The 27,839-nt window shown below is 38.0% G+C and overlaps 2 protein-coding genes across 4 annotated transcripts; one reads left to right on the forward strand and one right to left on the reverse strand.

Moving 5' to 3' along the window:
* Positions 1-995: 995 nt before the first annotated feature.
* Positions 996-7,551, forward strand: elmod2 (ELMO/CED-12 domain containing 2). 2 transcript variants are annotated; one of them, XM_036574997.1, is made up of 9 exons: positions 996-1,181; positions 3,007-3,154; positions 3,660-3,688; positions 4,048-4,145; positions 4,952-5,081; positions 5,434-5,567; positions 5,795-5,863; positions 5,990-6,123; positions 6,661-7,551. In XM_036574997.1, exons 2-9 carry the CDS (start codon positions 3,007-3,009, stop codon positions 6,816-6,818), a joined length of 900 nt encoding a protein of 299 aa, XP_036430890.1. In that variant the 5' UTR covers positions 996-1,181; the 3' UTR covers positions 6,819-7,551. The 2 variants fall into 2 exon arrangements, with proteins under 2 accessions (XP_036430890.1, XP_036430893.1); XM_036575000.1 differs by having other exon boundaries at positions 996-1,037; positions 6,661-6,818.
* Positions 7,552-8,825: 1,274 nt separating this feature from the next.
* On the reverse strand, positions 8,826-17,531 carry ucp1 (uncoupling protein 1). Of its 2 annotated transcripts, none has more exons than XM_036574995.1 (7): positions 17,425-17,531; positions 16,165-16,296; positions 14,427-14,634; positions 13,735-13,932; positions 13,464-13,565; positions 11,230-11,410; positions 8,826-10,125 (listed from the first exon to the last, which is right to left on the reverse strand). In XM_036574995.1, the coding sequence occupies exons 2-7, from the start codon at positions 16,288-16,290 to the stop codon at positions 10,011-10,013; spliced, it is 930 nt and encodes a 309-aa protein (XP_036430888.1). In that variant the 5' UTR covers positions 16,291-16,296; positions 17,425-17,531; the 3' UTR covers positions 8,826-10,010. The 2 variants fall into 2 exon arrangements, with proteins under 2 accessions (XP_036430888.1, XP_036430889.1); XM_036574996.1 differs by having other exon boundaries at positions 16,165-16,299; positions 17,425-17,500.
* Positions 17,532-27,839: the final 10,308 nt, after the last annotated feature.

Consider the following 27,839-nt stretch of genomic DNA (forward strand, 5'->3'; position numbering starts at 1 on the left):
ATTTCTGTCTTGAAGGAATCCCCAGTGAGATGATGAAGGAGAGATTTTGCTGGAGTTGCTCTTCTCTTGATGTGTTGCAGTCTGTAGTCTCCTCATGGGCAGTCAGCACGGAGCTGTACTGTACAAAGCGCTGCAGGCTTCTCTGAATTTTGATTGTTTGCGTAACTAATCTGACCTCAATTCCCAACTTCAGAACTATGTGCATCAGTGCCAGGAAAGTGTTAGATATATCAGTTAACATTCATGAACAGTCTCATAATAATAATAATAATAATAATAATGATAATAATGAGTGTTCTTCAAGTGTTTTTAGTGAAGGCAATGGTTCTATTTAGAACCATGAGTTCTATGAAGAACCATTTCTTGCTTAAATGCTTTTTTGTATGGTGCAATGACTTTTAAGATTGATGGAGAATCTGTTTTATATGGTTCCATACAGAACCTTTTTGAAAAGGATGGAGTACCAAAATAGGTTCTTCTATTGTTACAAGCTTGACATCGTAACAATAGAAGAACCCTAAGATCTAGTAGTACTGTAAGATGTTAAATATTTCTACAGTGGTGTATAATAAAGATTCTATAATAAACTGTAGTATTTGCCTTAGATAATATAACTGTTGCACTCTGTAATAATAAAGTACAGTACCTGTGTATACTATTTTATCTTACATTCACTGTAGGATTGTCCTAGCAGTTCTGTAGAAATTCCTGTATCTAATATCACTGGAGATCTTTTTTATGCAGGGTTAATATTGTGAGACTGTATTTATATCCAGACATCTTAGCACTCATTAAAATGTTTTTAATGTGAGAAACTCCAAATATTATGCCATGTTTCCCTTCCCACCTTATCTTCGAGCGTGTAGACTGTTTTTAAGGCACAGTAAAGAGAGCTTGTTATTAATGGTCAGTTTCTGCCCTCTGGTGGTGCTAGAAAAAAGAAGGTATCTGCAAAAGTTGGCTACAAGCCGCTCTGCGCATGCGCAGCTGGTTTCCGGGAGACAAGCTGCGACCCAGACGACAGTTGGTGCTACACGGTTAGCTGTTTAGCCGTTTATCCGTTTTTCTTAAACTATAAACCGGCGGAAACTTTTCCGAAGTTCACCAGTGAATGTTATTCGTCTGCCGTTAGAGGAACCGTGGCGTGGGGAACATAAAGGCATAAAACCACTCTGCCTGGGGTAATAGTGATATTAGCAAACTATGCTAACAAAGCTAGCTAACTGTCCTAACTAACAACCTGTTTGAGTTGGTCAGTGCCTGAGCGGGTAACGGAGTTGAGACCGGCCAGACTTTATTTAAGATACCCAGTTTAAACACTGGAGAGTAAGAGATACAGGCACCCGTTCAGCTAAATGTGAGGTTTGTGTTGATACTGCTGCTACTACTGAATAACAGACTTGAAGGGGAACTCCACCAATTTGGCAAAATGTCTAGTTACTTAGTTAAATGGTTACGATGTAAACAAAGAAAGTGAAAGTGGTTTGGTGTGAAATGCTCGATTCTAAAACTTAGTGAGCTAGAATTGTTCACAGTGGTGGTGATAGGAACCAGACGTCTGAAGGGTTTAAAGCTTCTTAGAAAAAGTTGGCCTAAACCTTCTTATTAATAAGTGTATTTGAATCTATTCATGGTGGAGGGATACATGGAGGGCGTTGTTAGACAAAATAGTCCCCAAAGAAAATGTTTTTTTTTCTTATTTACCACTATTTTACCATCATCAACATTACAAGTAAAAACTCAGAAAACATGTAGGTTGACTGGTAATTTTCAGTTTTAAAAAGGTAGGTAGATTTCTAGAGTATTTAAAAATATATTTTATATTTTATGTAACAAGTTAATTTTGTTAATAGAATATTTCAAAATTACATTTTAAAATGAAAAGGGGAATTTATTTGTATATAAAATGTTGGTCTGTCACTGAGTGAGGGTACCTTTCTGTCAGTCCAAATCAGATATCCTCACAGGCCAGCTTTGACCTGTGGGCCTCACTTTGGGCAGCCCTGCTATAAATTGTTTAATTTTCTTTCTTTGTTTTCTAAGAACTTTTTTTTCTAAGCCACAATTGAAGGATGCTGCTGTGTAATAAACCCATTTAAGGCATTTCCAGGAGTATTCCATTGATTCAGTAATGTTAAAATATCAATTTTTTTGTGTTTTTAGAAAAAAAATAAGTGTTTTTAGGATATTGTTATTGATGTGGGACATTTAGTGTGGGGAATGAAATGATACATAACTAGCATCATGCAAGCCTTAACTGCTGTGTCCCACTTCTCTCTTACTGGATGAACTATGAACCAAACCCTCCAGTCAAAGACACTCAAGCAGCTCTCTCTGATTGGACCATGTTTAAGGGGACAGGAACCCAATTTTAAAGAAAATGTTGTTACATAAAACAATGAAGACTTCAGAAACCTAAGTTGTCAAGTCTGTCCAGTAGTGTCTTATATTTTGCTTCATGGATGCTTAAATGTCTTAGGTTATAAGCTGCCCTGCACAGCTTTTAGCAACTCTAGATAAACATCCCAGACTTCTTTCATTGATTTAAATGGCCTTATCCAGCCAGCTTGTACTAATCATCAACTTACTGAAGTTGACAGTGAAGCTTGTTTTAAAGCTAATCTTTTTTGCCTTGATAGCATCACAGTTGAAAATGTTAATAACTTGCTAAATGAACTGTTTGCCAGTAAATCCTATTGGATGGAGATTGACCCTTGCTAGACAGACAGCAAATAAATAAGGATTATACAAGCATTATCTGGCCTTATCTGTCCAGTTAAAAATACGTCGAGAAAGAGATTCAACTCAAAGCCTCACGTGAGCTGCTTAAAGACATTTTGTCTAGTTTGAAGTGGCTCATACATGTGCTGCTCAGAGTCACTAGTAATGGCGAGGAGGGCGCAATGTCAAAAATGTGTATGTTGATGTGTCTTGAGTAGAGCAGTTCTGTGGAATGTATTACAAACAGCTGTTCATGACTACATTTATTGCTGTTTTCTATTACAGATGATGTTGGCGTATATCTGGCAGTACGTCTATTCATCCTTCCTTCGCTTCTGGCTGAAATGGTTTCTCAGACACGTCACAGGCAAATGTGAACTGCAGCGGATATGTGCTGGGTACAAGCAAGGAGCACTGAGGACGACACAGATAGGTGAGGGTTGTAATCTTTATACAAAATAATAAGTACTTTACTCAGGAAGATAAATAAAACACTGGAAAGATAATACAGTTACCAACAGTTGGAGGAAAGAGACCCAACACATTAGGCTCTGGAAAAGCTATAGTGATTCAGCAAGATATGGTGGCATCAAGCCTTCAAGGGCTTTAAATGTCACAAGCAAGACCTTGTAGTCAATGTGGAACTTAACAGGAATGCAGTGTAAACTGAATAGTAAGCTACCAGAGTAATATGCTCAGATTTCCTTTTTCCTGGTAAGTACACAGGCTCATTCTGCTGGGTTACTCGGGGTAACCAAACATCTATATGTTGTTATTCTGAGGAGCTTATAGTTTCAGCTTTGGTTTCACCCTCATAGAATGAGAATCTCTTTTATTTTTCATCCTGTGCTACCTACATTTCACTTGCTTACAAAAAGAGATGATCATTTTCTTGCTATATTTGTATCAGAGAGAATCCGTATTGTTTCTGTTTTCAGAGTACTCCCTGAAATCCTCAAAAAACAAGGTAAGGGACGAAGTGTACATCAAAGCTTTACGATTTACTGTGTAAACTTTACACTGATCTTCACTCAGTTTATTCTGATCATCAACACTGTTCTCAGTAGACAGACCATGATAGCATTATCACTCCTTCAAGTATTGATTAGAGAGTTAGGTTTGCATAGTAAGAACACTGATCTAGGGCCCGAGACTCCTATATTTCTGGTGTTCTGAGTCACGTAAATCTTAAATCAGATTTTGCTTTCTACTAGGGCAGATTTACCACCTCGTTATGATAACCTTTGTTTTGTTCCTGTTTGTACACATTTGAAAATTGTGTGTTTTCTCCATTAGATTGGTCTTGGTTCCTTTTATATTGCCTAGGTGTTGCAAGATGCTGTGAGTGTGAAGGAGGATGCTGTGGTGGGCTGTGTGGCACAAATCATGAAAGAAAAGAATGTCAACGCCCAAAAAGACCCAACGTAAGTTTGAATTAACGGTATCTCATGTCACACATTTAGAGATATGCCGGGTGTCATGAACTTCATGGTGAAACTGTCAAATTCTTGTTCAAATAACATGGAATTGTATCAGGTGTCTGTTTCAGTATATTTTTAACCAAAACGATTCCTTTAAACTGTATGTTGCAATGCATTAAACATACAGTTTAATCCATGGACTGATTTAGCAGTTCATTGACTTGGAAATAAGTGCTGTGTGCATTTAATTTGGACGGTGAGTAAACTCGATTCTATTGAAATAGAAAAAAGAACGATTAAATTAAATTTGAATACAAGTTTTTCAGAATATAATTAATACAAAACCTACAGTAAAGCCCTACAACATATAAGAACAGCCTTGAATTTACTTGTGTTTTCTCTCTATTGATGGCTCTTTTCTTTCCTTGAACATTTCAAGCTTTACTCTATTAGTGAGTAGGTGATCATCAGACTAATTACCTGTATTGAAAGTCATTACATATGGAGGGAATAAGAATAAAGTTGACTAATCATTGTGAACATCATAGTATGTCCACTCATTGAAGTTGACTTCAAGGACTGGCTGAAGGATTCTAATAACATAATATTTTTGCAACATAAAATATCCCTTTGTAACACATTAAGAGCAAATTTTTTGACTCAGTTGAATCAGACATTTGATTAACTAAAACAGATGGTTCTAAGGAATCGGTTCAGTCAGCTGAATCAGACTTTCCATCCCCACTATTAAAGCTTTTCACTCTTTATAGAATTGGCTGACCAAACTGACTGAACATGTAATCTTGTAGGTTTAAGGGGAATCTTCAACAGTGCCTGTTGCAAATAAGTGGCTATAGCACACTGTTCACGACAGTCGAAGAGCTAAGAAAAGAGGTGTTCGACTCAGAAAATGAAGACCATGAGAAAATGCTTCTTAAGGTGAGTTTCATTTGAGATGCTCTTTGGCCTACATTCAGTTGTTCCATCACAATGCAGGGCGATAAGAGGCTTTGGCAAACACAGCTAGTTTGATGATGACTGGGCTCTTGGAGGCACTGTAGACCTAGACCTGATCACTGTGAATGCCTGCTGTACCCTGCATGATTATTTTTGAAAGGATTGTTTGCACAGACATCACGCATTGCTTTGGTGATTAGGCTGGTGATCAGGTTGCGCAATCAGAGTTTTTTTGGAAGATGAGGGGCTATGATGACATGCCAAAAGAGTAAAAATAGCTCTGATAAGCAAATATAGATCATTAAAACAAAACATTTGTTGTTTTTTTGGTTAGTTGTGGGACTTACTGATGCCATCAGTTAAGTTGGACTCTCGATTCACAAAGCAGTGGGGCGATATTGGGTTTCAAGGTGACGACCCAAAGACTGACTTCAGGGGAATGGGCATGCTTGGCCTGGTGAACCTTGTGTAAGTCTCATAATGTTAAATAAACTATGTATAAATATTTTTCACATTAAAGTACATCTAAAAGTCTTTCTATAGGCTGAATGTCCTGTGTGGTTGATTTGCACTTGGAAGAATTATAACTGTATCCTGCTTAAGAAATGTAGAAATATCAGTGTAAAAAAATCAAACTGTTTTTCTGTAGTTTGTAATTTGGTGGATTTTTTTTGTGTTTTGTTTTGCTGGAGAAGTTTTTTCAGTGAGAACTACACCAACGCAGCGCGACAGGTCCTGTCACATGCAAACCATCCCAAGCTGGGGTAAGCAGTTTGTGGCTACACCATTCATTCTACACATTCTGTTGCACTAAAACCTTTATCTGAGCATCACTTTACCTCAGACATCATTGAATTACATTGTAATGTTAGTGTGCTTTTTTAATGCAGGTACTCTTATGCCATAGTGGGCATTAACCTGACAGAGATGGCCTATAGTTTACTGAGGAGTGGCGCTTTGAAGATGCATTTCTACAACACTGTGGCAGGAAAACCTGAAATGCGTGACTTTCACCAGCTTTACTGTGAGTAAAGTGTTTTAAGCTTTAATCCCCACCCCTAACACTGGTTAGTGGCAAACTATCCTACTGCAACTGTACAGCCCAACTGCTGGCACAGTCACTCAGGGTGCAAGAAGTGATACAGGGTGTCTGTGGGTCCTTAAAAAGTCTTGATTTGTCTAAAATTACATTTTATAAATTAAGGGCCTTATTAAGTTGTACATGTTTAAAATTAGAATTTGGTCTTGTTTAGTTTTTCACTTGACACATCACTAACATATTAAATTCAGTTTGTTTGATTTAATTAACGTTACTGATATTATTCCCAGCGATATGAGCGTAAAAAAGAGCTTTTTATATTTGGTATATATTTGGTAAATTGTCTCTTTGAAATGGCTTTTCTCAGCAGCAGTAATAGCGATGCCATGCATGGACGTTCTCTGAAATGATTGCCAGAGCTAAAAAAAAAAAAAAGATAGATTAATTTATATTATTATTCTGAGCGTAATTATTATCTTGAACTGTTCCAATGAAATCCAAATCGCTATGGGCCTCTTTCAGGCTACCTGGCATACGAGTTCGATAAATTCTGGGTGGAAGAGGAGCCTGAGAGCATCATGCAGTTCAACCACTACAGAGAGAAGTTCCACGACAAGGTCAAAGGGTACCTTCAGGAGCCAGATGTCACCCTCATCTTGAAGGTGGACACTAAAAACTGATCCACACTCCAAAGGACCCGAAATGACTGAACAAACAGATGACTGAATAATAGCGTTTTTATGGACGTCTCTCTCCCATGCTTCCTGTTTTTAAACATAGTAGCGGCAGTTTTATGGTACTTTAAACCACAGAGCCTCAGTCAGTGATCATTCCTGAACACTATACTGTAGAATTACTGGTTTATGTGGTCAGGGACTTGCCCACGCTTAATACTACAAGAAATTTTAGGTCATGACAGTAATGTTTAGAACTAGTTGGTCCTGTAGCTAGATTGGATCTCTCTCCTCACTTGATATTTTGGTTGCATATATTTATGATTCCTGTGAGTTTGCTCTTGTGGTCGTCTGTCATCTCAGGAATTTGATATGTGTCCACAGAGGAAGATCGTATATGATCAACATGAAAAGTGTGTTTTTTCTTGAGCAAAATTGTCTTGCACATAGACAGTTCAACCCTTTTGCATGTTTTAATGCTTTTTTTGATGGCTAATAAATTTACCCCATGATATATTTCTTTAAGTGGCCTGTTGCCATGTAACAGAAATGAATGGTTAATGTATTTAACGTGTAACTCTGTAGTCAGTGACATAAGCAGTGAAAGTACTGCGTTGGGGTTTGTGTATCAATATTCACCGTCTTATTTATACAATTTTGCTGGACATTTTGTAGTTCCAGTCGCACTATGAATTGCTTTGGACAGTTGCAGACATTAATAAACTAAATCAGTGGTTAAGAAATGTTTGTGTTCCCTTCATTTCATTTAAAGGACCAATATCATGTAAAAGTGCATTGTCCTCATTTTTTTACTTTTTTAATAAAAGAAAGTTTGCAGTGGTATGTAAACATCCTATTTTAAAACATCCTATTCATTTCCTGGTCTATATGGTCCATATATGGAGACTAACCTGCAAAAATATCCTGTTTTGAATGTAATATTTCTGTGATGTCACATTAACACATTTATACTTAAGTTTGGGCACTCCAGTCAAATTACATGTTCATTTTCTAGAGAAAATAAGTAAACAAGCAAAATTTCCGCACATTTGAATGCGCAATTACTGTTTATGTACTGAACGTAACAAATGGGGGGAAAAATAAAGCATAAAATGTGGTCTGTGCAAAAGTTATGGCCCATTCATATCTTTCATTTTTCCCTGATACACCAACAGAAATTGTGCTCTAAAAGTTGCAGAAATATGTCATAGTTAAGTGCGTTAAGTGTGTTCATTTTTCGTTCATCAAGGTACAAACAATGTAAATATACCCTCAAAGGTACAACAGTGGTTTTAAGGTCCAATTGTGCACCTTAAATACGTTTTTCCCAGGTGAAAAGTACATATTGTACCTTTTCATAACCTGATGTTTTAAAACAGAACAATAAAATAAAAAGCCTGGAGACGAGACGGGGTGTGTGGAGTCAATACAACTTAGAAAATATAATTTTAATGGATTATGGTACAATTATGTTCCCTGACTAAAGGTACTGAGATGTACCACCCTAGTGCCAGTTCCATACCTTTTTTTCTGAGAGTGTAGAAAACCAACACTGTAAATTGACCAGGGAGTGTAACTATAGATTCACCTATTCAGAGGCAGCAGGTTAGGCTCCAGCCATTCTCATTGAAGTTATAGGAGGTGTTTCAGTCCAGAATGCTTTTTCGAATGAGGCTCAAAGCAGGGATGCCAATCAGAACAGGGCTCATTTACATATACCAGTCTTAAAGGCATGACATAAACAGCCTGTGTAATTGTAAGGCATAAAGATAGGTTGGACAATAGTCCTGTAACAATGAATTATAATTGTTTTTGGTGCACCCCACGACCTAGAAGGATAAGCGGCTTAGAAGATGTGTGTGTTTTTGATGCATAAACCCATGGAAATGTTGTAAGTGGACCTCAGGGGAAAATAAAATACCATAAAGGATAAGATATGCGCCCTGGGCAGACACAGATGAGCTGAGTAACCCTTCAACAAAAGACCACAAACTGAAAGTTGTAAAGCAGTCAGTGTGTTTCACTTAAATAATATTTATTTTAGTAATGGACCTTGATATGTGTCACAGTGCTGGATGTGTCCTTGCACATTGCTCCTGCACGTTTACAGCACTCGACCAGTCACTCTCTCTCCACAGTAAAGGTTCATGCAGTGAACAGGCAGAGTCAAAATAAAGTTTAAAAAACATAGTTTTTATCCCGGTTAAGGAGTTCCTTTTTAAACAAAGGATTAATGAGTTAATGACAACACTTTATTATGATGATCCACTATAGATGCCCCACTTAAATATCAGTACGACTTTAAATTAAGACTACCCTTATAAAGGGTTTATGCATAGTTTAGAATCAGTGTAACACATTGATAAAAAGGCCAAAAGTGACCTGTTATAACTGATGAATATGAATATGTGATGATGCTGGCAGGTTCAATGCTGACTGATGGAGAACACAAAGTAAGATCAATAACAAGCAAAATCCTTTAACAGTATAAATGAATGTGAGTTCAGTATTAGGCAAACATATATTTGTGTTATTTAACTGCTCATGAATGATTGAAATCTGTTTATGACCTGATTGATACCTATCAAGTTTAAACCATTAATAACCCCTTTACGAAGGTAGTCTTCTAAATATCGATTTAAATTCAATAACCCTAATTTTAACCTAAAACATCAACCCTAGTCCAAAACCTAACTCTAATGCTGATGATTTGTGCATATGTAGGGGACCATCAAAGTAAAGTGTGACAGAGTTAATTAGTATCAATAATTATAAAACCAATATGGTAGCTTATAGTGTACATTCTGTGAAAAGCCACTGTGTTCATTTGAATGAATCATGAAGGGAAGGCCAAAGTGCAGAAAGTGGCTTTTCACTGTCTGCCAGCTACAGCTGACAGCAAACACTGTTTCTGAAATACACCGTCAGAGCCCCGACTCAGACAGCTTTACATACACAGAGCTTTGAGATAAGTCATAATGCTGACCTGCCATGAGCATGAACTGGTCCTGCTGTATCTCTGTATTGTAATGCTATGTGAGCCAGCGCACTTCCTTTAGTTAGTTCAGTATTTAACTTATAAATTAAATATTAGGCCACTTGGTTTTATCCTCCATCACTTTCTCTTAGGAGGCTCAAACCGGCTGCTTTCTCAGAGTCCATGAGTTCAAAATGGGGGCAGAATTACAGTCCTTTCCTCTACATGGCGGCTTCCATCTTATTCCTGGACACCATCATAGCTCTCTTCAGCTGCTCGAATGACACGAACATGACGATGTTCCAGGAGCCCAGTCTGAGGAAGGATGGTACAAACCTACAAGGAGACAGAAACAGTCATCCAGACAGAAAATTATGTTTAATCAGGGACGATTTATCATATTTATAAAAGTTTTAAAACTGGAATAGTCTCTAACTAAATAGACAAGTGGTGGACAAAGTTTGAACGCAGAGACACTCTTGCTAAATATTACTTGAGTAAAAGTAAAAATCCTCTATATTTTTATGAGTTAAAGTATAAACATTTCTGTTTTTAAATATACCCAAATGTTATAAGTGAACACTTATAAAAAAAAGATGTTTCTTCAGGGGTTCTTTAGTAAAGGGAACAATTCTATTTAGAATCATTCGTTCTATATAGAACCTTTTCATGCTTAAATGGGTCTTTGCGTGGTGAAATGGTTCCTCAGATTGAGAGACTGAGGCAGAATGTGTTGTATATGGTTCTTGTTTTGTAAATGGTTCCATATAGCACCAAAATGTTTTTATTTTTATTGTTATATACTCTTAACAAAAGATGGTGCTTCAATGGTTCTTTAGTAAAGCAAATGGTTCTATGTAGAACCATGAACACTCAAAAAACCCTTTGCATGATTAAAGGGTTCATTACATAATGAAAGGGTTTATTTGGAATGATGGAAAATGTGAATGAATGTGCTGTAGATGGTTCTTTAAAGAACCTTTTTGAAAAGGGTTCTCTATAGCACCCAAAAGGGTTCTTCTACTGTTACAAGCTGGACAAAGTAACAATAGAAGAACGCTTTTGGGTGCTATGTAGAACCATGTACAGCACGTTCTCCATCAGTCTAAAGAACCTTTTCATGATGCAAAAAAACCTTAATCATACAAAAAGGGTTCTTTGAGTGTTCATGGTTCTATACAGAACCATTTACAAAAGAACCCATGAAGCATCATCTTTTTTAACAGTGTATGCTTAACGTTGTAACAGTAACAGAACCCTTTTTGGTGCTATATAGAACCATATATAGACAGAACCATACATATAGACTGAATTAGGACTGTTAAACCCAGATAAATGTGGAACCTTATGGACTCTTCAATGTCAAGTATGTGAAGTGAGTGATCGGTTGGGTGGTTGATTGACTAGTGATTGTTTAGAGAGATAATTAATTTGATTTACCCTTTGTAGAAAGCAGTGGGGCCTTCTTTGGTCATCATGGTCCAGGCACAGTTGATGGCGCTTTTGTACTGGCCAGGAGGAGAGTTCATGTAACGAGTCTTCACCACGTCTACTGGAGAGGCTATCACCGTGGTGATGAAGCCAGCACCGAACGCAGAGAGGAAATGGCACGGCAGGTTATCTGAGGTAGAACAGTGAACAGTGAAGGTGAGGTCACCGTCTTAATGCACACAGTCTGACAGAAACGCTTGTGTAACCATTTTTTTGCCCTTTTGCATTAAGTCTGGAACAGAAGTGATAATGATTAGAGCACCTATGGGCCGATTGTCCCCTTATAGCCCCTAACATGTTGAGCAATAGTGTCTTTCTCAGAACCTGCTTACACAGACGAGCTATCAGCTGTTTCCGAGTTTCCTCACACCTTTGCCCCTGCATTCAGCACTGCCTGGCGCACGCTCAGGAAAAGAGTGCTGACTAACTGTACTTTTACTTCAGTAAAAGTCCGCCTGGGCAGAAAGTACATGTACTGTTACAAAGAGCAACTCGAGTTTTTAATACTTTTTTTTTAAATTACACTTTTTTCCTGATGATTATTTATTTACAATCAGCATGCATAGTGTTTTAATTAACATTTAACTACACTTTAAATAAAGATCTCTGAATGATTCCTGGCTTGGTCATATGGTTCTAGGAAAAAACATTTAACCTTTATATTGCATTGAGGTTCTTTTAAATAAACAGCTCTTTTACAAAACTGCTTCTTTACGGAACCAAAACTGGTCTTTGCTCTAAAGAAACCTTTTTGGCATCTTTGGTTATGTAACTATTGTGAAATCTCAATGTAAATCTCTAGGTAGACTATTAAAACGTCTCCTATAAATCTAAGTACAGTAACATGACATACAGTACTTGCAGTCTTACACCAGTGCCTCCTGAAACTCCATCTACGCTCAGATTAAGATTTGATCCTTGACCTTAACGGTTTCTCAGGGCAACCAAAAGCTATAGTTAAAGACCTTGGTGCAACACTGGATGCTAGTTTATCATTTGAGTCCCATATCAGTAGTATAAGCCTAGCTTTACACAATTTGCCCTTGAGTTGCATAACGTAAAGTGTTCTACAATTCACTTGAAACTCAGCTGTAACAGTTGCGAGTGTCACAACTTTGTGAAACAAGTCTCATGAAACAGTCAATAAAGACGCTGGTAATGCGTCACGTAATCTGTGTAAAACGACTTTATCTGTTGATGACCCCTAATTTTACACAGATTACACAGATAAAAAATACATATTAAATATGCAAATGTAAGTAAAATGTCATGGATGACCTTATATAGTGAAATATGATGCAGTAATACCGGCTGATAATTTGGCTAGTGGAACAATCAAATCTATTGCATGCAACTGATTCTTTTTGAATTGCTTTGTGTAACTGTCAAATTGCATGGAGAATATGCTGCATGCAACTCACAACCAGCCAGTAACATGTCAAACATGTCACATGTTGTGAGTTGCATGCAGCATATTCTCCATTCTTGGTACTGAAGTCCAGGTTAAAACATATTTGTTAATGCTAGCGTATGCCTAGTTTTGTGGCTCATTTTCTCCTGTTCTTGTTCTTTCTGCTGGGATTTTATAACTTAAAAAGATGCTATATAAGTAAAAATATATTTATTGTTGTTATTATTATTAATTATTTATATAGTATGACTGGGTGCTGAACACAGTTCTGTCTGTGACCTTTCATATTCATCTGTACCTTAATCTACAGGATCTGGTACTACAAAGGTTGTGCTGTATATTGCACGACCTGTATTCTGCATGCAGAGGCATGTTGGCTATCATTATTATTCTGTTATCTGCATGAAGCAATAAAAGACAGTCACGGCTTGTGCTCTATATTGGAAGATATCTGCGTTAACACTTCTTATCAGCAGACAGGATTCAACAGTGAGGGTGTGTGAGTAGGTTTGACCAATCAGCGTTAGCGCTTAGCTCAGCCTATTGCTGGATTTTGGCCTATTAAACTGATCTAGACTGGAATTAGTGCTTTATGCCATCTTTTTTTTCGCTGATTCAAGATCAGATGTTGTAAAACTTAAAAGAATGCTAACACTGCTAATACCCCATGATAGCCAGTAAGCACTATGCTAATCGGTCCCCACTGCATGCAGTTGCTGTTAGCCATGTTAGCATTTTTTGGGTGAAGCATTTTAATATAATTTTCACGTACCTGACATTAGCTTGTGTTTGAGAATGGCTTCTTTGATGAGGTCATAGGACACCAGCTCTGTGCAGTTGACCAAGGCATTCCTAGTGATGTTTGGTAGCGTCCCTGAAAGATAATTAATTTGATTTTACTTTATTTTAATGACATAATATGATGAACCATGCTTAATATGACCAATTACATGAACCAACAAAGCAAAAAAATGCCAGACTGAGGTCTGAAAAAACAAGCTAAAAGCCCCCCAGTCCTATGCAACAGGTTTGGTAATACAGACCTTTCCACAGTCCCCGGAGGCCCTCATGGTGGAAGATCTGTCTGTAAGCCTGCATGGTGCCACTGTAGCGGCGGGCCACTCCCTGCAGGTTCATCTGAGCCTGGAAGCGCACCTTCACCACATCTGTGGGCTGCGCCATGGAAACAGCCATGGCCCCCGTGGTGCAGCCAGCCAGGATCCGGATACCTACATTAGGGTCTGAAAAGAAAGAAATTTTGAAAAAACTGTGGAATTTCCCTTCAAGTCTTATCTTTCATATAAACATTCTGGGGAACAGCTTATCATGCTTTAACGTCCTGTAATTGCATTGCTGATACTGATTACTGCGGCTGTAATAAATGTATGATTCAGTGGTATTAAATCTAATCAATTATAGCCAATATTCCGTCAATCAATCACTCATTTTTTGGCTAAAATAAAATTTAGGCTATTTTCAAATGTAGGCCTCCAAAGAGTTCAGTATGTTTTATTATTCATGAATTCAATATACTTTAAATAATACTTCTGAATCACTACAATAATCTAATAACATTGAATCAAATCATGGTGAAACGACTCATAAATGTAAGTGAATGATTATGAAGTCAGATATTTACACCCCCAATTGTAACTCATATCTCTCTGGAAAACAGAAATCTGTGCGGGTGCATTTCAACATTGGAGGGCTTGTTGATTTCACAGTCAGCACTCACTGTCTTTGCCTCCTGTGTAGAAGCTCTTTACGTTGTCATAGAGGCCGATTCGTATGGAGGCGAAGGCCATCTGTCTCTGCAGGCCGGCCACCAGGCCATTATAGAGCGAGCGAGGGCCCTCTGTCCGCACCATGGTGCTGATGGTCCCAAACACGCCCCTGTAGCGAATGTCCTTGGCAGCGTCCACCACCGCCTTCTCCCCCTGAATCTAAACACAAAACAGAACAACATCCACGTCAGAGAGCTTCTGGGGGAACACATGAGAAATGATTAACTGCTCTGCTGGCAATGACGAAATACTGGACACGGACAAAACTGAACATTGACAAACTGGTTGACATGTACAGACAGAATCCACATGGTAATGTTGTCAAAGAATGTCTTTTAGAATGAATATTCAGCTTTTACCTGTGTACATGTTTCAGAACATATTTCATGTGTTGTTCCAGTATAATTTTACACACTGCAAACTATATGTTTTTTAAATTAGACTCATTTACTTGTATTTATTTGTGAATATGTTGATGACTGTGAACTGTTTGAAACCTTTCATATTTGATATTAGTTTTGAAACACTTTTTATTATTCATCACTGACAGAATGCACTAAAATCTCCAATACTCCACAATCAGGCAGTGTTTACTAAAGACAGCACATTTGGCTGGAGTGGGAGCTAAACTCACGAAGAGCCTAGAGAAACTTAAAGAACAAAGCCTAATCACAACTTGATGTAAACTACCATTCAAATGTTTGAAATCAATTGCCATATTAACATTTTTTGCTGTTTTACATGGATGATTCTACTGAATTGGCCCAAATTTCAAAACACATTTCAGAGTCTTAACTGACTTGGAATTTAGACTAAAATCCTTTTACTATGAGTGACACTATACCTTAATTACGTTTATTTTATTGAAATAAATGACTAAACGATACATTGTGTCACTAACAAAACAATCATAAGACACAGATTATTCCATAACTACACAGAATCAAAATTATTTTTTGATATTAAACCATATAAATGGTTTACATATATATACATATATATATATAGAGAACTTTGCAGGAGAAGGAAAAAACCTACTTTACTTTTTCCAAGTCATTTTGGATCCTTTCGTTTGGTCCGTTCATCATGAGATTTACACACAACGTAAAGGACAACAGGCATTTTCAAAATATGTCAAAAACTTGCTTTGTTATGGCAAACTCTGTCAGTGTCTTGCAAATACTGTGTCCATATTTTTAATATTTTCTTGTTTTTTTGTATAATTTTAAAACTCCTGTAACGTTTTCATTTCCATTAAGTTTTAGTCGCTGTTCATTTTTCTGTATCATCTGAGCACAGCAGCTTCTCTTTACACTGTGTAAATTTTTTAGAAATGCTCCAAAATCGCTTGCAATAAAACTATTTTGCATTAACTTACATTAAAGGTGAAGATTTTTTGCCCTCTCCTGTAATACGGCCATTTTTTTGAAGATACCTGTTTTTCTTTGGACATCAACAATATATAAAACAAATGCGTAAAATAAAAGTGCAGATTGCAGATGAGCTCAGTTTGTACTAACTGTAGAGCCAGCAGAGAAGCCGGTGGAGCTGGCAGAAGGAGCAGAAGCCCTGTGTGCAGTGTGCACCTCAGAGTAAAGCACGCTAAGATCTTAAAGAAGCACTCAGAAGACGCAAGCAGTCTCAGTGGAGTTGAGCAGGAGCAGAAGTGGACTGCTGGGAAGTGTGTACCTGTAGTCGGACTTTGGCGGTGTCCAGAGGGAAGGTGACCAGGTCAGCGATGCAGGCGGCCGTTCCTGCGCTCAGCACTTTCACTCCCAGAGGAGGAGGAACATCAGACGGCTTCAGACCCACCATGATCACCTGCTTATACACACACAAACCGAGAGCTTGGAAACCGCTGCATAGTCAGACACTGAAACGGCTGAGAAACTGTACACGCTAACAGCCACAGACACAGAGGGAAGAGTCAGAGGCTGCACAGTCACAGACACAGATACTGTAGTGAACTACTGAATACTCATAGCTACAGGTGTACGCTTAAAGCTATGGACACAGAAAGGAGACAGAAAATAAAAGTTTGTGATCACTCTCTACTGGACACAAGAACAAGATGCCATCACTTCCATCTAGTAGCTAAAAAGAGGACAAGCAAATTTTGAATTTATTTAACATAAGAATAGCTGTTACATGTGTCAGCAGCAATGGTGCTAGACAAAACCTGTGAACTAACATCAGTAAAGGTATGTTTTCTCAGTGATGGTAAAAATCTGTAAAATTACAGCCATTTAATTTTTTTGAAAAATGCTGCCTTTTACTGTACTTTAACAGTTTCACTAGTCCAACTAGTTATTCTGACATACTGTATTGTACTTCCACAATAATATTAACAACTATTAAAATAAATGCAAATATCTCTAAAATGAAGGCGATAAAAGATAATAATTTCTGTAATTTCTTCTTCTGTAAATTAACAACAGTGTTAAAATACAGTATGTGCATGGTTTGTTTACATACATTTAACCTTTAACTTTTTGAAAAAATAAATGCATGTAAAAAAAAGTATTTTCACTCCTACTGTAAAATGTTATAGTCAATAGTATTAGCCATTACATTTTACAGTATTTTGACAGTAAAATTCCTTTTTTTCAATGTATATTTTAATTAACACCACCTTTATTAGAGGAATAAAAGTGTCTTTTCCATCATACGTCAGCTGTTATTCTTTTTAAAACCTGGTTATATCCAGATTTGGTACCAACAGATATACAGCAATTCAAAATGAAACTCTCCAAATGTTCTCAGAAGCAGATTTAGCCTGAGATAAAACTAATTTCCCCAAAGTCTTTTACCACTGGTATTGCAATTTAGACCAAAACTAGGCATCTTCGCCTAAATTTCAATACAATTACAGTACCAGTCCATGTGCCTTAGATCCCCAGACCCAGATTAATACTAACTGGCCAATTTTTGTATTAAATGGCTACTTACTGTTTTTAATCCACTGGTCAAATAATCCCTTTGGATGAAGTTGAGCTGAGCTCGATCTTGATAAAGGCAGGTACATTTCTCTCTCTCACTTTATATTTATATGATTTTTGCAGACACTGAGAGGCGTTACTTTGTGATCAGGGGCAAACTCAAAGTCCACTTACAAACACAGAGTCAATGTCCACTTCACCGCCCGCTCAGATAAACACACTGATTTCAAAAGTGCAAGTGCAAGATAAAATCACCTTTCAACATACTGTAAGTGCTCATACTGTATACAGTATATTTAGATAGACTCCTGTCTGTCAGCAGACAAATTAAACAGATTCAAAGATCAGAAGAATATTATTGCACTTTACTGAAAAATGCAGCTGCCAGAGTCTCACTAGGAGTAAACGAAGGGAACACATCACCCCCGCATTCTTAAATCCTTACACTGGCTACCAGTCTGGTATAGAATAGACTTCAAAATACTATTACCGGTCTATAAACCGCTCAGTGGTGCAGGACCAGCATATTCATTTCATATGTTGCAGCGATATGAGCCGAGCAGAGCTCTCAGATCATTAGGAACTAGTCAGTTAGTCCTGCTGAAGATAAAGACTAGACATGTAGAAGCAGCGTTTAGCTACTACGCTGCTCTTAAATGGAACCAGCTGACAGACAGCATTAGAAGAGCCCCAACACTGGACACTTTTAAATCCAGCCTCAAACATTCCTGTTTGAGCAGCTTTCAGCGCAGTTTAAACACTGTTAGTGTTTCCAGCCTCCTTTTTCTCTGTAATGGCACTTTTTTTTAATCCTAATCTAACTTTTAGTTTTTAATTTGATTATTTAACTGTCAGAATTTAATTTCTAATTTGATTCTTAATTGAATGATTTTCTCTTTTAAATGTACTGTTTTAAGCATGTTTAATTATGTTTTATCGTTGTTTTTAATTATGTTTTTCTACTTGCGTTTACTTTACTTTTTTTAAACAACTCTTTGAATTTGACTTTGAATTTTCTCATTTGTAAAGCACTTTGAATGACAGCAGTGTTTGAAGGTGCTATAGAAATAAACCTGCCTAGCCTGAATGTGTCGGTCAAACTGATTTAGTGTCAAAACGTAACTTTTTCACTGCACACTGTGAATAGATGAGATAGGAAGAGTTCATGTCCTGCAATCTTAAGGAAGGGTGTCAAAATGAATCGATGCATCAGTTTGAAGGTGGTGATTCAACTGCATCAACTTGGTGTAAGTGCTTATAATCATTTATAATAATATTTATCTAATAATATTTAATATGCATATATATTATTGTTCATATATTTATACATTTAAAAATCCAGAGAATTAAAAATAATAAGATAATAAAAATACCACATACTGAAATTATATATACATGTGGAATTTTTATTATTTAGTATTTTTAATTCTCTGGATTTTCAAATGTAAACAAAAAAAAATCCACTACTGTGTAAATAGTTTCTCCAGTCACAAATGGTTCTTCTTTTTTCACATAACAGATGAAATTTGTATTTACTAAAGACCGAATCAATCAAGATCTTAAGGCTATACAAAGGTCACTGTCCTAGTCTTACATGACACATCTCATGCCTACTCTTTAACTAAATGGGCCTCGGCAGTTACAGTTAATAACTTCCACTTTATTACTCAGCTTAGCCTGCGTCAGGGTAATAAGCTCCAAGAGTTCAAAGTGAGCGCACTGGTATCAGGACAGGGGCTCGACCCACATCCCAACCAATCACAGAGCAGCTTTCAGGACAGCTACCATGGCTTGAGAAATGTGATTGGTCGCAGAGCTCATTAATGTCCTGGGAATGTGAAGATGTAGGGGAGACTGTTGATGTGGCTGGTTTAGTCTCTTAAACACCTTTGCACGTCCACATCCTAAGACTTTTTTGAAAAGCAATGCAAAAGGAGTTGTTTTTAAGAGACAGGACTGAGGCTTGGAAGAATGAAGCCGCTAGCTGGTCTCTGAAGGTCAAGTGCATAAATGCTGTCTAAAATTCCTGCATTATCACATCAGATAGGTCATATCCATATTTCTTGTCTATATTTACTTTATTTTTCCCTATGATGTTTGTGTGGGTTTATGTACCAAAACCGGTCACAATTCGTTTTCCATCCTCTCATTATGCTTTGGACTGTGCCTTCATGACTGATACACACTGATCAGCCAGAAACACCCTTGTTTCTACACTTATGGGCCATTTTATCAGCTCCACGTACCATATATGTGCACTTTATAGTTCTACGACTACTGACTTTAGTCCATCTGTTGCTTTATATACTTTGTTAGCCCCATTTTACCCTGTTCTTTAATGGTCCGGACCCCATAGGACCACCTCAGAGCAGGTACTATTTGGGTGGTAGATCATTCTCAGCACTACAGTGACACTGACGTGGTGGTGGTGTGTTAGTGTGTGTTGTGGATCAGATGCAGCAGTACTGCTGTCAGTGTGGGGAGTGAATAGTACAAACTCTTTCATTTTAGTTCATGAATATTTCTGACATGTATTAATGATGAGTGCATTTAAATAGGCTTTTGTGTGTTTGGATCATATCTTCAACATGGTGGTAGTATGAGGGAAGACTGATTGTAGGAGGGGAGAAATCAGAACTGGGCTGGATTTTTGCAGGGCCTGGTGCTAGAAGGCCAAACTGCCACACTTTTATAGCAGTTGTAGGACTGGAGATGGAGAGATGGAAATTTATAGGGTGTTAGATTGGAAGGATGAGGAGTTTCAGGCATGTTCCTCCCCCAAAATTTTTATTATAGACCACTGTAGTCGTGCATCATTCTGTAATCTGCATTATGCCCATATTAGGAACTACAAGTCTAAACTCATTTCTCAATGCCCAAAATGAATGGGGTTTTCAAAGTGTATAGGAGTGTATATATTTCTCCTGAATGTCACTAGATCCTCTGAATTACAAGGTTGTTAAGGAGCCAACTCAATATATGAATACTGCTACAGGTGCACTAAAGCTACTGCGCATCAATTTCATGTTGCTAAGCTACAAAAAAGTAAGGCAGGCTATGTTCGTGTTCTGGCAATTGTGCTATGCAAATAGTTAATGTTTAAAAAAAACTGTTAAACGTTAATGTTAAAAAGCTAATGTTACCTAGATCATTATCAGATTTTAATAGCTACCTGATTATTTAAATGGTCATGTATGCAGCATACTCTGATTTCTTAGGTCGGACTGAGGCCTAGAAATCTAATTAAGAGAACTGGATTTTAGCTGGATTTTAGCAATGCGGTTTTACAGAGCTTGTATACTCATACTCTGATTTCTTTCGCTTTTTTTCAGTCTGTACAAGGTAGGCGTTTCTAATAAAGTGGCCAGTGAATGAAAGCACAAGTTAGGTGTTTCTAATAAAGTGGCCAACAAGTGGAAGTACAAGGCAGTTGTTTCTAATAAAGTGGCCAGTGAGAGAAGCACAAGGTGGGTGATTCTAATAAAGTGGGTGGTGTGTATATCTCTAAATGTAGGATGATGGTAAACAGGTTAATGTCCGTCAGCACTACAGTTCAGACAGAGGACATGGAGTGACGCTGTGGCTGAAGTTCGCACAGGGACAGATAAGAGACTTGCCTCACTGCATGTTTTGTTAAGAGCATGACTACGTAAAATATGGCCACCTTACGCAAGAGACTTTAATGTGCAGATACCAGTTACAGCCGTAAACTGGTCTTTAAGTGCAAAGGCTTCTGTCTACTGGATCTGTGTTCTTGGCAGAGATCAGACAGATGGATCAGAATTTGGACGTCTCTGGTGAAGCCTTTCCGCTACAACTTTCAGAGCCAAAGTTTTGTGCAGATATAATTAACAAAAGGCAGTACAGACACAATTACATCCTTACGCCAAACAGTCAGTCACCCAAGATGTCTGTGGTTTCTTCTGTAGTTCTCTAGCCGAGCTATAAAGGTCTATGTCACTAAAACGTGTTAGCTTCTGTTACTTGTTAGCTACATTAGCCTCGTAGCTCTAGTGCAAACCTAAAAAAGCAAACTTCAGACACCAAACCTGTCCTGGCTGATTGAATATGAGAGAGAGCAAATCAGGGTCAGTCTGTCTAAACTGATTGGATTTTGGCTTCTGGATTAGATTAAATCCTGAAATGTCACTGAAATAGGCCAACAGATTCAGCACTAAGACTATTGCAGCTAAAAGGGAATTCCACCAATTTTTCAAAATTTCTGTATAATTCAATCGTTAAGATGTAAACAAAGTCGTTCTGAGTAGTTTGATGTCAAATGTTGCATCATAGAGAGAATCTAGAGACAGAATTGTTCACAATGGTGGTGATAGAAACCAGATGTCTGAAGAGTTTAATGCCTCTAAAAGTTACTCTAAAATTACTACATGCAATCATTATGAATGCGTAATCTAATAATGTAATCTACAACATGGACTCGTCAGATCACCACACTACACTGGGCATCAGTCCATTTCAGATGAGCTCGAGCCCAAAGACATTGGCAGTGTTTCTGAATGTTGTTGACTTCCACTGTCCATAGTACAGTCTTGTATTTGCATTTACAACTTGAATTTGTGGAAGCAGTGACAGACTGTGTTTTATCGACAACTTGTCAAAGTGCTCTCGAGCCCATGTTGTGATCTCCCTCACAGAAACATGACAGGTTTTAGTGCAGTGCCATCTGATGGGTTCAAAGGTCATGGACATTAAGTTGGGGTTTTCTGACTTTCCATTTACACACTGAGATTTCTCTAGATTTCTTGAATGTTTTGGCGTTATGCACTGTAGAGGGTGAAATACCTAAAATCTTTGCGATTGCTCACAGAGGAACATTATTTTTGAACTGTCAGATTTTTTGTTGCTGCATTTTTAGCGTGATGAGTGATGAGCCGCGACCCATCCTTCCTCATAAAGAACAAGGCCTTTCCTCGTTGTTTTGTTTTACACCCAAGCATGATTGCATCATCCTGTTTAGGATGATTTTTGAACATTTCACAATGCTCCTAATCTAAAATTGCCCTTGTTTCAACTTTATGGGAACATTCTGCAGGCATCAGTTTCAGATTCATCATCTGTTCAGAAAAAACAATTAAGTTGATAAGATTACACATTACACATTTTGTCTTTGCACTATTTTGTGTAAATACAGGTCAAAGTGGATTTATAAATCACTGATTTCTCTTTTTCTCTGCATTTCACACTGTGCCAGTTTTTGGAATTTAATTTGTGTTTGCTGAGTTTAACATTGGAAAAAAATAACATAACACACAAAATGTGCCACAACTTTTACACAGGCCACATTTGATGTTTTATTTTATCCTCAATATGTTAAAATTCAATAAATAAAGAGTAATATGCATTTAAAGGTTTGTGTTTAAAGGGATGTGTTTTCTGTAGAGGATGTAATGACATTTTCATTTAGAAAATCAACAAAACATGTCAATTTACCAGGAGCATTCAAAATGGATTTAAAACCTCTCCACATTGTCTGCTTCATGTTGGCTTGCCTGATGTTTTTTAATGAAACTTGTATGTGCAGTCAGCTTCATAATTATTGGTACTTTAGGTGAAAATGGTTTGAAAAAGGGTGTAAAAATGTTCATTAGCTCATTCTTACACTTACGAAAGAAATCTAATATTTAACTGAAGTAAATTTAGTCTGAAAATACAAAAATGCCTATTAAAATATGTATTTTTCACACATAACGTGTCACAAGATGTGTACATAATACAAAATGTGTCTCAATAATTGGCACACCTAGATATTTTTATGAACAAAACATAACTGAAGTCCACCTCAGTGTTTAGGAACTCTTATATAAGGTCAACCATGACCTCCAGTTTTACTGGGGTATAAATATAAGATCACACAGAGGGCGAATCTCATCATGGAGAAGATGAGAGAAATCCACAAATGAAATGAGATGTGGTGACCTTCAAAAATCAGGCAATAGCTATAAAAAACCAACTGCATGCCTGAAAATGCCTGTATCCACTGTTAGAACAGTAAGTTTAAAACAAACAGAGCTGTAGTTAACCTGTGTGGAAGAGGAAGCATTCTCAGTTTATCCCCATGTGCAGTGAGATAGATGGATATTTGCAGGAAATTATAGCAATTTGGGCTCACAACTCCAAAACCACTAGACTCAAACTATTGGGATATACAAACTATTTGGAAGGGGTTTCAAATGAAAGCCTTTAACCACAAACCCCTCTTGCATTATTGAAAAATAACAGTATGTATCCTGAGTGAAAACTTAACATAAAACATACAGACAAGAACCTGAACAAGAACCAGAATAGCAAATAATTGCTTGTAAACTTCCCATTTACAAGAAAATAGTAAGAATAATAATATAAAAACTATTAATACAGGGTTGTTTACAATGGCTTATTTAGTAATCAATTTACAGTAATCTACAGGCAGCAAAGGTACCAGTAAAAACTATACATTTACAGTACTTATAGGGTTGATGATTGACAGCGTGATGGACTGAGAATAGTCCTCCAGTGTCCTGTGGGCGGCGTCCAGTGACCACTGATGAAGGACTAGAAGATGCCCAACACAAACTGTGCAGCAGCAGATGAGCTATCGTCTTTGACTTTGCATCTACAAGGTGGACAGAGAGTGGACACAGTGTTTAAAAACTCCAGCAGCACTGCTGTGTCTGATCCACTCGTACCAGCACAACACACACCAACACACCACCACCACGTCAGTGTTACTGCAGTGCTGAGAATGATCCATTACCCAAATAGTACCTGCTCTGTGGGGGTCCATGGAGGTCCTGACCACTGAAGAGCAGGGTAAAAGGGGGCTAACAAAGTATGCAGAGAAACAGATGGACTACAGTCTGTAACTGTAGAACTACAAAGTGCACCTATATAGTAAGTGGAGCTGATAAAATGGACAATGAGCGTAGAAACGAGGAGGTGGTCATAATGTTATGCCTGATCAGTGTATAATGTATGTGTATAAAATAATGTTGCATCTGGGATTTTTATGCTGGGTCAATAATTCAAAATACCTGGCCTAATATATGAATGATGATGTGCACTTTTATGGCAGACTTTGGTATCATTAGTTCATTCGTATCCAGAGCAGACAGCAGGGAGAGGTGCTCTGGGATGTGCTATGGTATTAATCCCTGGAACAAAGCCCCACCATTGGCCCCACTCCACTAAAAACACAAGGTCATGGTGTCTCTTTCAGTGTGGGGGTCAATGCTCTAAACGTGTGAGAGACGTGAAGAAATACAAATAAACCATTTATCAAACAACTCAGAAATTCAGGGTGACAGTGAAACAGACCAAACACACACACACACATACACACATCCTTGTTGTTGCGCAAACATTTTGTCTCTCCATTTTTGTCTTTTTTTTTTGTAACATGGTTTGACAATTCCAGTTACCCTTCGCACTGTCAAAATGTCATGATGAACGAACCAACAGAAATGGTCCAAAGATATGTTGAAAAAAAAATTCTGTTACATTACCTTCCAGTATAAGTTAATAATGTTTTGTTTTTTTTCTGTCTGATGTATATATACACACACTATATGGCCAAAAGTATGTGGAAATCCCTCCTTAATTGAGGTCAGGAGTTTCAGCCACACCCACAGCTAACAGGTGTATAAAGTCACATAGCCAGGCAATCTCTATAGGCACACACAGTGGCAGTAAAACGGGTCGTACTGAAGAGCTTAATGGCTTTAAACGTGGCACTGTCGTATCATGCCACCTTTGCCAAAAGGTCCTTCTAGATCTGCCCGAGTCAACTGTAAGTGCTGTTTATTGTGAAATGGAAGGATCTAGAAGCAACAGCTCAGCCATGAAGCAGTAGGCAATGCAAACTTACAGAGCAGGGCTGCCAAATGCTGAAGTGTACAGCGCATAAAAATCCTCTGTTGCATCACTCACAACAGCGTTCCAAACTACCTTTGGAAGCAACATCATGAGAACTGCATGTCAGGAGCTTCATGAAATTAAGATCAAAACGTGCAGTGCTAATCGCTGGCTGGAGTGGTGTGAAGCATGCCATTACTGGACTCTATAGCAGTGGAAACGTGTTCTCTGGAGGGATGAATCCTTCAGTCTGGCAGTCTGATGGATGAAAATGGGTTTGGTGGAGAATGTTACCTATGAGAATGCACAGTGCCAACAGTAAAGTTTGGTGGTGGAGGGATAATGGTCTGGGACTGTATTCAGGGTTTGGCTCCCTTAGTTCCAGTGATGGGTAATGTTAATGCTACAGCATACAGAGACATTCTAAATAGTTACATGCTTCCAACTTTGTGGCAGGCTTTTTCCTGTTTCAGCGAAGTCTATAATGACATGGTTTGACAAATTTGGTGTGGAGAAACTCCAGTGGCCTGCACAGAGCCTTGACATCATAACCACATCACCTTTGGGATGAAGTGGAATGTCTACTGGGAGCCAGGCCTTCTCGTCTAGCATCAATGCCTGATCTTACAAACGCTGTTTTGACCGAATGGGCAGAAATTCCTACAGGCACACTCCAAAATGTTACCTTCCCAGAATAGTGGAGGCTGTTGTAGCCGCAAAAGTGGGGGCTAATTCCATTTTAATGCCCATGGTTTTGAAATGGGATTTCCAACAAGCTCATATGGGTGTGATGAATAGGTGTCACACCGATCAGGCATAACATTACACAACTCGTACCAGCACAACACACCACCACCACATCACCACCACATCAGTGTTACTGCAGTGCTGAGAATGATCCACCACCCAAATAGTACCTGCTCTGTGAGGGTCCATGGGGGTCCTGACCACAGAAAAACAGGGTAAAGGGGGCTATCAAAGTATGCAGAGAAACAGATGGACTACAGTCTGTAGTTATAGAACTACAAAGTGCTCCTATCTATCAACATCAGTGCCTGACCTCACAAATCAAATCAAATCAAATTTATTTGTATAGCGCTTTTTACAACTGATGTTGTCACAAAGCAGCTTCACAGAAATCCGTTTAGAACAAAGTTTCAACATGAACTGTAAATCCTCCAGGTGAGCAAGCCAGGGGCGACAGTGGCAAGGAAAAACTCCCTCAGAGCTGAGGAAGAAACCTTGGGAGGAACCAAGGCTCACATGGGGGGACCCATCCTCCTCTGGTCAAACTACGTACAAAATTATTATTCTACTAATATTAATAGTAATAGTAGTAGTAGTAATAGTTAGGAGGTAGTAATAGTTAGGAGGCTTCAGTGTAGAGTGGGCAGCCAGTCCAAGGCAGGTGGCGGTGACTGGGTTGTGGGTAACTGGTCTGGAGCGGGTAGCCGGAGAGCTCTACAAACAATCATCCAGCAGTGTCCGGCCGGACAGGTGGGCAGTCGTTTTCTCGGAAGAAAGGTAGGGAAATGGAGTTAGTTTAGTTCTGTAAGGGAAATGGAGTTAGTTTAGTTCTGTATGACTGTTCTTATGACTGAAAGGACAGAGATTTCCACAGACACACTCCAAAACCTTGTAGAATATTATTGATATTATATATATATATATATATATATATATATATATACACATACACACACACACACACACACACACACACACACACACACACACACACACACACACACACACACACACACACATATATATATATATATGTGTGTGTGTGTATATATGTATGGTGGATCATTCTCAGCACTGCAGTAACACTGATGTGGTGGTGGCGTGTTGGTGTGTGTTGTGCTGGTACGAGTTGTGTAATGTTATGCCTGATCGGTGTGTCCTTTCAGTCAAAAGAACATTTGTGAGGTCAGGCACTGATGTTGATTCCTGGCTCGCAATTTAAAAAGAAAACATAAACATTTACTGACCTCTAGTGGCTGAATGACTATTTCAGCAGGGCAGGTCTTCCTAACACTTACCCTGAGTAGAAATGTGCTCACCATCAAACCTGCAAAGCATCAGTATTAATACCAGGTATCGGTTTTGCCTAATATCATAAACATATCATAAATTTATCAATATCATAAATGCCTAATAAACTCTGGATTTGACATCAGAGAAAAAAAAAAAAGTTAAGTCTGTTAATCTTGTAACAGCACACACTCATACTGTGCGATATGATGTTGTTAGCTGTGTGTTTCTCCCTGTGGGGTAGAAGAGTGTTTGATTAAGTGCCTATTTTTAGATGTTAATACAACTGTTAATCTCATTTTAAGTAAAGTATGTAAATTAAAAACAGCTGTAAAGCCAGAAATGTCCTTCACCAAGTTTTTGTAAGAATTTTGTATGAAATCTTAACGTTACACTTATTACTTATGAGAGAAAAGGAAGTGTGCATTGTAAATGCTTTGAACTGCTTGATAGATTAAAACAACTAAAAAATAAGTAACTATCAAAACACAGACACATAAAAGACAGATAAAAAAGAAGGCTTTTTGATATGTAGCG

This window comes from Colossoma macropomum, unplaced genomic scaffold, assembly GCF_904425465.1.
Source record: "Colossoma macropomum unplaced genomic scaffold, Colossoma_macropomum, whole genome shotgun sequence".
In the NCBI taxonomy this organism is placed as follows: domain Eukaryota; kingdom Metazoa; phylum Chordata; class Actinopteri; order Characiformes; family Serrasalmidae; genus Colossoma; species Colossoma macropomum.